General features: G+C 37.6%; 1 protein-coding gene across 1 annotated transcript; it reads right to left on the minus strand.

The window, feature by feature from the left end:
- Window positions 1-831: 831 nt before the first annotated feature.
- On the minus strand, window positions 832-8,766 carry LOC110383418 (uncharacterized). Its single transcript, XM_064042529.1, has 10 exons — window positions 8,754-8,766; window positions 8,152-8,287; window positions 5,791-5,911; window positions 4,224-4,362; window positions 3,568-3,597; window positions 2,655-2,744; window positions 2,391-2,447; window positions 1,931-1,987; window positions 1,543-1,647; window positions 832-1,200 (listed from the first exon to the last, which is right to left on the minus strand). The coding sequence occupies exons 1-10, from the start codon at window positions 8,764-8,766 to the stop codon at window positions 971-973; spliced, it is 978 nt and encodes a 325-aa protein (XP_063898599.1). The 3' UTR covers window positions 832-970.
- Window positions 8,767-9,007: the final 241 nt, after the last annotated feature.

The following is a 9,007-nucleotide window of genomic DNA, read 5'->3' on the forward strand; positions in this document are numbered from 1 at the left end:
AACTCTTCAGCTTTATAATATTAGTATGGATGAATAAGTACTTATGTAACACTTACGTAGCTCTCTGAATGATCCTGAATGACGGTTAATCATTTTTGGAGCTGATGGTCTGGCTGCAAAATAAATATAAAATTAAATAAATAAGTTTCCAGCTTTTTCCAGCTTTCTTTCTGTAAAATTTGTAGAATCGCGCCCCAGATGAGGCGTGATCTTATCATTCGCGGAAATAATATAAGTACCTCCAAGTAATTTTTGATATCTTTTTTATTATGCTGTTTGTTGCTATTTTTCTCGAAATATTTATATATGAAGCATGAAAAAGTTAATAGTATTAAGTCTATCAAGGACTTGTCTAACGTAGTGTGCATCGGAGAGCACGTAAATGTCGGTCCTGCTTGTGATCTCTCTCCGGTGGTGTCGGATTGTCGCCCCATCGGCTATGAGAGTGAAGGAATAGTGAGTGCACCTGTGTCCAAGCAAATGCTCGTGCAGTATAATATGTCCTGCGCAGCTGGCTGATCTCCTTAAACTAGAACAGCCGCCGTGGTCGAAATCGGCCGTGGATGCCAGTATTATTCTAACGTGTTAGTTAGTTATTAGTATAACTTATCAAAAAATAAATTATCATAAAGTAGTTGAATGTCCTCACCTTCCAAATGTCTTCGCACAAAGTCATGAGGATGTACATCTTCAGTGGTATCAAATCCTTGATTTCTGTAACCTTGTCTATTTTTCACCAAAACTGCGGATAAAAACAGACCTATTTTACCCAAATCATAGAAGATAGATTTTCAGTTACTCCAAATATGTTGTTGTTGTTACAGCCTTTTGTATCGTCCCACTGCTGGGCTGCGGCCTCCTCTCACACGGAGAAGGATTGAGCATTAATCACCACGCTTGCTCAATGCGGGTTGGTGATTTCAGACTTTATAGTCCAGGTTTCCTCAAGATGTATTCCTTCACCTTTTTATCAGCCATTGGTGTCCAAGATATACTTAGAAAGTACATACAAACTTAGAAAAGTTGCATTGGTACTTGCCTGACCTGGAATCGAACCCACACCCTCATACTCGAGAGGTTCGTCCGCCGCTAGGTCACCACGACTTTTCATCTTTTTCAGTTTTTGTAAATACTCACCGGGACACATATTGGGGGCATAGGAATTCTGAACCGGGGCTGGAATGGCTGTCGGTATTTGAGCTGAAAGTAAATATAATTTTTTGGTGTAAATGCATAGAAAATCATTTGCTTTTTAATATAACCATTACTTATATTTTAAAACTCGTAATATACCTACACCTACTTATAATCTCTACTAATATTATAAATGCGAAAGTAATTCTGTTTGTCTGTTAAGCTTTCACGTCTTAACCACTTTGCTGATTTTAATAAAATTTGATACAGAGATAGAGTTGGGCTTGAGAAAGAACATAGGATAGTTTTTATCCCGGACATTTGAAGAATTCTCTTGGAAACGCAATATAACCGAAATCTACGCGGGCGAAGCCGCGGGCGGAATACCATACAATGCAAAAAGCTTACCTTTTAGACAAGGGCGTATGATATTTGTCGGTTTAACTGGCTGAACCTCAGTTGCTTCTGAGTAGGGATGTCGTACGGGTTCTGGCGTTCTCACGGGTGTAGATTCTAAAAACATTTCACAAAATATACAAGTCCGACCCAAAATATCTTGATAAAAACCACTGAGTTTTAGAGCCATAACAAAATTTTGATTTTCTCCCTTAAAATATTTTGTGAAGTCGCTTTATTTTTTTGTTAATTATATTTTTGTTTTATGCTTTAAAATTTTTGACCCAAATCTAAAATTAATCAAGCGTCTTCGAGAAGTCGAGTAATAAAGACAAAAAAATCAATCAACAATGAACCGATCTCGATGCGTGTGATGAAGTATTAACTGAAGTAAAATTACCTTGTTTTACAACTGCACCGGGAGGAAGCGGCTGTGGCGGTCGATCGGCTATACTCGCTGAAAATAATAATCATCAGACTTGAGCCTTCTTATCGTATCGTACTAAAAAGGAGTATATAGATAGCCTTTCTCGATAAATGGGCTATCTAGCACTGAAATTTTTTTCCAATCGGACTTCCTACTTCTTGAAATTAGTGCGTTCCAACAGACAAACTTTTCAGCTCTATAATTTTGGCTGTGTCCCGCGGTTTCACCCCCATTCTGGGGGAAATGTTTCCCGTACCTGGACAAAGCATAGCCTATGTTACTTGGGGGGTGGATACTCTAGCTTCCGAAGAATGAAAGAATTTTTCAAATCGGTTCAGTAGTTATGGAGGATTTAGGGTTCAAACAAACAAAAAAACGTTTTCTCTTTATTATATACTTATTGGTATAGAAGTAGATATTAATATAGACTTACCTTGGCTGTGTTCGTTCTTAGCTTTATTTCCTTTCCTCTTGAATTTCATCGGCTGGCCTAAAATTGAAATTAATTTCGTATTCTTAAAACTGTAACTTTCACACGGGTGGGAAATCCGCACTTATTTATTAAAAGTAGGGCAAAACTGCTCAAAGATCCTTTCAATCGTTTTATGAAAATCAATTTTATAGACAGATATAAAAATAAAAAAACAACGATAAATGGAGTACCTACAGGCATTAGATATACATACAATGTACTTACCCCTGTATTTCATACATATAATGTACACAGTTTGTGCGAGTAAGACCACGACTATTACAGGTACTGCAATCAGCTCCCATTTAACCGACTCTGAAAAATTATGTATTAATTATTACAAGATAGATAGATATATTTCGGCTCGCAGAGCGGATGGCCGATAGGGTCGAAAAGTGCTGGAGTGGAGACCACGGACTAGCAAGCGCAGCGTAGGAAGTCCACCAACGAGGTGGACAGACGACCTTATGTCGGTCGCCGTCGACGCTGGATACAGGTCGCCTCCAACAGGTATTTGTGGAGATCTAAGGGGGAGGCCTATGTTCAGCAGTGGACGTCCTGTGCCTGAGATGATGGTGATGATGATATAGATATGAAAAGTGAGTAAATAGGGTAACTGGTAATTAGTGAAAGACACTTGAAATATGCAATATGCAAATTTTGAGAAGTAAACTACTCTTTCGGGAAGTCGGTTAAAAATTACATGTCAGTGAGACAAAGTTACCTACAATACAGATTTTCAAAAACTTAAAAACTGTCATTAATACGGACGCTAAACGAAACGCGGCACTAGTTCAAATAGATGGCAGCACAATCGAAATGATATTGGTGACTAACTTCGTGCTATGACGACAGTGTCTAGATGAGGCCCGATTCTGCTAAGTTAATGGCGTCTACAGCCGATTTCGACCACGGCGGCTGTTCCCATTTAAGGAGATCAGCCAGCTGCGCAGGACATATTACAGTACACGAGCATTTGCGCAGACACAGGTGCACTCACTATTCCTTTACTCTCATAGCGCGATGCGACGACAATCCGACACCACCGGAGAGAGATCACAAGCAGGACCGACATTTACGTGCTCTTCGATTCATGGGAAATAATAGATAATTAATGAATCGTTATAATAAAACTTACCATCCTTATTATTTGCTTTTTTTTGAGGTACTGAAATAAAATAAAATATAATTAGAATATATTATTACAGCAGTTTTGGCCGTACGTACAAACGCCAGCTACCTATTTCAATCTGTCAAGTTTTCCCAATCAAAATTGAACTTTATACTATTGGGGTAAAGTCGAAAATCTTTTTGACAGATTATAGTAGCTATATGTGTTTGTACATTAGGCTCAGGTTTTTTCTTTCAGAAAATTTTAGTATACAGGAATGAATTTTAAGCAGTGCGCAAAAAAAACTGGTAGTCCAGAATCGTTAACAGAACATATCTGCATCATCAGTAAAAAATTTTTTTTCATTCTTTTGTCCGCCCAAAAATCAGCAAAATATGGATACCAACTCTTCTTACGCGCGCCGAGCGGAGCTCCGTCAGTAAACCGGTTTCGCGTTGCCGCCGTGCCTACTATGACGACTGTGACCGTACAATCGGTTACAAAATAAACATCTTTCGATATCAATAACTATTCATTTTTGTACTAAAACACGACCAAATAAAAATAAGTATACGTATCTATAAAACTTATTTAACTATAAGTTGACAAAGTTTGCGCACTAAATAAGATTCATTCCTGTACAGTTTATAGGATTACAATTGGATTGTATAATAGGTACTCACCTATATTGACAGTAGTATTACATTTAGAAATAGAGCTTCTATTTGCTTTCGAAAAAACGTGGTACCGAGCCGCTTTATCCAAAAAAATCTTGAAACTGAATTGCCATACTCCATGAAAATGTTTTCTAACCTTGTGGGTCTAAAAATAAAAATAAAATTTTATAAATCGGATGTGTCGTACTGTCGAAAATCGATCTCAGTGGCGTGCACCTGGAGAGGCCTATGTCCAGCAGTGGACTGCGATAGGCTGATGATGATGATGATGATGTGTCGTACTTAATCACATTAAATTAAACACGTTAATATACATGTCCATTAGCACAAATGAAAAATAAAAATAAATGATTTTTTCGAATAAAGTAAATAGAATAAAAATCAAAACATTCGATACCTACTACTAACTTTATCTCTGCTTTACAGATGATGTTATAAATTTTGAAAACGAAAAGTGACTCCTGTGGATAAACCACTGAATGGATTAGGTTATTTTTTTTAACAATTCGCCATAGAATATAGAGTATATGTGATAGGATTTAATGTGATTAGGTACGACACACCCGATATATTTTAATAAGTACTTTTTCCCCATGAGCTGAAAATAAATAAAATATAACCAATTTCAGAGAGACTTCCATGAACTGAAACCAACACGAATTCGAGCGGTATTTATTAATCAAAATTTTCCCCTTATCTCATTATTTCAAAAATGTTTTATATCGATAAAAGGAAAGAAGGAAAATGGTACCATGTTTTACCTGTAGGATGACAAGTAATTTGTGTCCGATACTTGAACACATTGATGATAATATATCCTGCGCAGCTGGCTGATCTCCTTATATGAGAACAGCCGCCATGGCCGAAATCGGTTGTGGTCGACATTAGGTACATTACAAAAAACTTTCCCAATTTTTTTTCTCGTTCAGATGAACTTTATGGTAAAGTATGGTAGGGTAAACAGAAAAGATGAGAAGTAGAAGATTGTCGTGGTATGGGCATGTAATGAGGAGGGATGATACGCATGCAACAAAGTGTGTGCTAAGTATGAATGTAGATGGATGGAGAGGAAGAGGAAGACCTAAGAAAAGATGGATGAATTGCCTGAAAGATGATATGAATAGGAAGGGAGTGAGTGTCAGTATGACGAGTGACAGGGGAAAATGGAAGAAAATGACATGTTGCGCCGACCCCAAGTAAAATTGGGAACAGGGCAGGAGAAAGAAGAAGATGAAGTTTATGGTGGGTCGGGATATCGCGTAAGTCGCATTAATTTGACAACACACCAACGCAAAACTTTTATCCTAATGCGGGAAGTTGGTCCCTCAGAAATCGACTGAGCCCGCTGGCGATCAGTGGGGCCCAGTAGGGCCAAGGCCTGCCGGGACTGCGGGATTGTTCGAAAGAGTTACCGCGGCCCTGGTACATAAAAGGCCTACGACGGAACACGACGGTTTTTAGTCAGTAAGAGTCTGATACTCCCTCACCGCTGTTAACCCACAATGGAAGGGGTCATTTTATGATTTTTGACGTCGTTAAGAAAAGCGGTAGGACTGTTCAAGTAGATACTTACATGGTTTATGAAAAACGTTGATATCTGAGAGTTAAAACCTTTTTCATAAATTGAGCGAAATTCTACGTTTTCTAAGGTTTCCAGTCTTTTCGGTTTTAATTCAGGGTCAGGTAGGGACCACCTGAAATCATTGTTAAAAATAGTTATTTGTTATACAAGAGTGCAAAGTTGCTTTTTAACCGCGGGCTCAATTTTGATGACCGAGCAAGCGAAGGATTCTAAAATGATATCCTGATTATATCCTGAGCGATAGCAAGGGAATCAAAAGAGCACAAGGTGAAAAATCTTTGCACTCGAGTGCAACACGTAACTTTTCATCCCACCTCATCGAGGAAATTTATAAACTCAAAAAACAAAATGGCGCGCACATCAATTAAAAAGATGTAGGTACCTATTAAAGTTCATTTATTAGAAAACTCAGTTTAAAAATAAAACGAGGTTAAAAATCTATGTAAAAACAATAATAAAAATTACTTGATTAATCAATTAATTATTTTAAGCAGTATTTTTTTTTAATATGTATTTGTTTGAAAAGTCCATGAAAAGTCTTATCAAGATTGTCACAAATGGAGTATTGCACACGATGTTCTAAATCTAGACACACGGCAGTGTGTCCGCCAAGTTCGAGCAAAAAAAGCGACACACCGGCCGTGGGTTATATTACACGAACCATTTCGGGCCAAATTCGACCCCCCTATAACTCAAAATCTATTTTATTTACGCATACCAAATTTTTAGTATCTGTTGAGACCCCCTCACTTATCTAAAATACAAAATTTCATTAATATACCTATTGTAGGTCTTGAGATATTGACGTCACAAAATCGCTATTTTTACTATACACTCACTGACTGACTGACTGACTGACTCACTCATCAAAAACCTAGACCACTTCCAATGGTCGTATTGACTTGAAATTTGGCATGGAGGTAGGTCTTTATGTCAAGGTAAAGGGAAAAATCTGAAAATGGCCAAGTGTGAGTCGGTTTCAAAATAATGAAGGTGTTTTATACCCGGTGTAAATTTATACCCCTAAGGAACTAAAACGAAATAAATGTATCTATATTTATATAATGTATCTATATTTATATAATATATCTTCGAATGGTCGTACCGATCTGAAATTCGTTACAAAGGTTTGTATTAAGTCAAAGTAAAGTAAAAATCTGATCTGAAAACGACCAAGTGTGCGTCAGTTTCGAAAATAACGAATGTGTAAGTTTGATCCACGAACATAATATATGATAACATGTCATGTCAGTCAGTTGGTAAATCTAGTCCATTTAGTTAATCTAGTTCATTTCTTTGTAAGAAGCATAAATCTGAAAGATAGTATAAATGAGACATTTCCTTAACTAACTTAATCATAAGAAAAAAATAAAATAATCGACATTACAAAAATAAATGAAATCCCACCCAAAACAATAATGTGAAAGACTGCCAAGTTCGATAATATGGGAATGCTTCGCCTATAAAAGAAGTGAGATCTGAATAAGTACCAAGTTCCATAGTTACATATACCTCAGTTCAAAATAGTTACTTTTTAATGATGTTACTTGGCAAGTTTTAATAGAAAATTAAATACTTGATTCATTGCGTTTAGTAGGTTAATAACAAGGTGTGTGAAAACTTGCCAAGTAGCATCATTAAAAAGTAACTATTTTGAACTGAGGTATATGTAACTATGGAACTTGGTACTTATTCAGATCTCACTTCTTTTATAGGCGAAGCATTCCCATATTATCGAACTTGGCAGTCTTTCACATTATTGTTTTGGGTGGGATTCAAATCACTTTGCCGCTCTAGAGGAAAAAAACGGCTTTTGCGCTTAGATATCAAAGGGTAAAACTATTCTTTCCGAGATGGTGGGATGAAAAATAAATTTACAGTCACACTAGTTTTTAGATTTCATCCGCGTCCCGCGGGAACTACTGCCCGTACCAGGATAAAATATAGCCTATGTTACTCGGGAAGAGTGTAGCTTTCAACCGAGAAAGAGTTTTTCAAATGTAAAACACGCTCTTCCCAAGTAACATCCCACTAATATTGTAAATGCGAAAGTAACTCTGTCTGTCTGTCTGTTACGCTTTCACATTTAAACCACTGAAATGATTTTAATAAAATTTGTTACAGAGATAGAGTTGACCTTGAGAAAGAACATAGGATAGTTTTTATCCCGGACTTTAGAAGAATTTTCTTGGAAACACGATATACCTAACCGAACTCTACTCGGGCGAAGCCGCTGGTGGAAGCTAGAAGGCTATATTTTATCCCGAGCAGTAGATCCCACGGGACGCGGGTCTTAGTTATAGAATAAAAAAACTTGCCATCAATTGTATAAAGTCAAAAGTTTTTACTTACGTATTTTCTTCGATGAAATATTGACTGATGATTAACAAAGTAAAGTTAGACCCCCTCTCTAAGTTATGTGTTGGCCGTACTTTGCATTCCTTAGGGTTGCTTTTCAATATTTCTATACGAACTTCATTGTCTATAACTAAAAAAGGAAATAAAATTATTTTATGACATACCTACTTTTCGGCACAAAGTCGTCGTGGCCTTGTGGGTAAAGAACCAACCTCCCGAGACAGGGTGTGGGTTCGATTCCAGGTCAGGCAAGTACCAATGCAACTTTTCTAAGTTTGTATGTACTTTCTAGGTATATCTTGGACACCCATGACTGCGTTTAGGATGGCACGTTAAACTGTAGGTCCCGGCTGTCAGTGAACATCTTCGGCAGTCAAGGTAACTGGTTTGAGGAGGTCAGATAGGCAGCGCTCCATGTAAAACCTGGTACAGAGCTGCATCCGGTTAGACTGGAAGCCAACCTCAAGATAGTAGGGAAAATATCTCAACCCAATGAAAACACCCTTTGAAAAACTGATTTTCAGAGTATCTGGGTTCTAATTAAGTTATTACCCGTAATGACTGACAATAAGATAATCATATGTTATCAAAATTACAGCTGGGATCCATCACCGTGCCTTCCGAAACACGAAGGTACTAGTCATGACAAGATGGTCACCTATCCACGAACCAACCGCGTCAATAGATCGACTTATGCGGCGGTCACTTAGTTAGACAAAAGATATTAAATCATCATCATCCTCCGAGCCTTTTTCCCAACTATATATGTTGGGGTCGGCTTCCAGTCTAACCGGATTCAGCTGAGTACCAGTGCTTTACAAGAAGCGACTGCCTATCTGCCCTCCTCAAC

The sequence above is a fragment of the Helicoverpa armigera genome, chromosome 29, assembly GCF_030705265.1.
Source record: "Helicoverpa armigera isolate CAAS_96S chromosome 29, ASM3070526v1, whole genome shotgun sequence".
Lineage (NCBI taxonomy): Eukaryota > Metazoa > Arthropoda > Insecta > Lepidoptera > Noctuidae > Helicoverpa > Helicoverpa armigera.

Coding starts and splice junctions, on each gene's coding strand:
- LOC110383418 (XM_064042529.1), bottom strand. Junction 2,448..2,654: donor TATATGTATGAAATACAGGG/GTAAGTACATTG, acceptor TTTCAATTTTAG/GCCAGCCGATGAAATTCAAG. Junction 1,988..2,390: donor TAAGAACGAACACAGCCAAG/GTAAGTCTATAT, acceptor TATTATTTTCAG/CGAGTATAGCCGATCGACCG.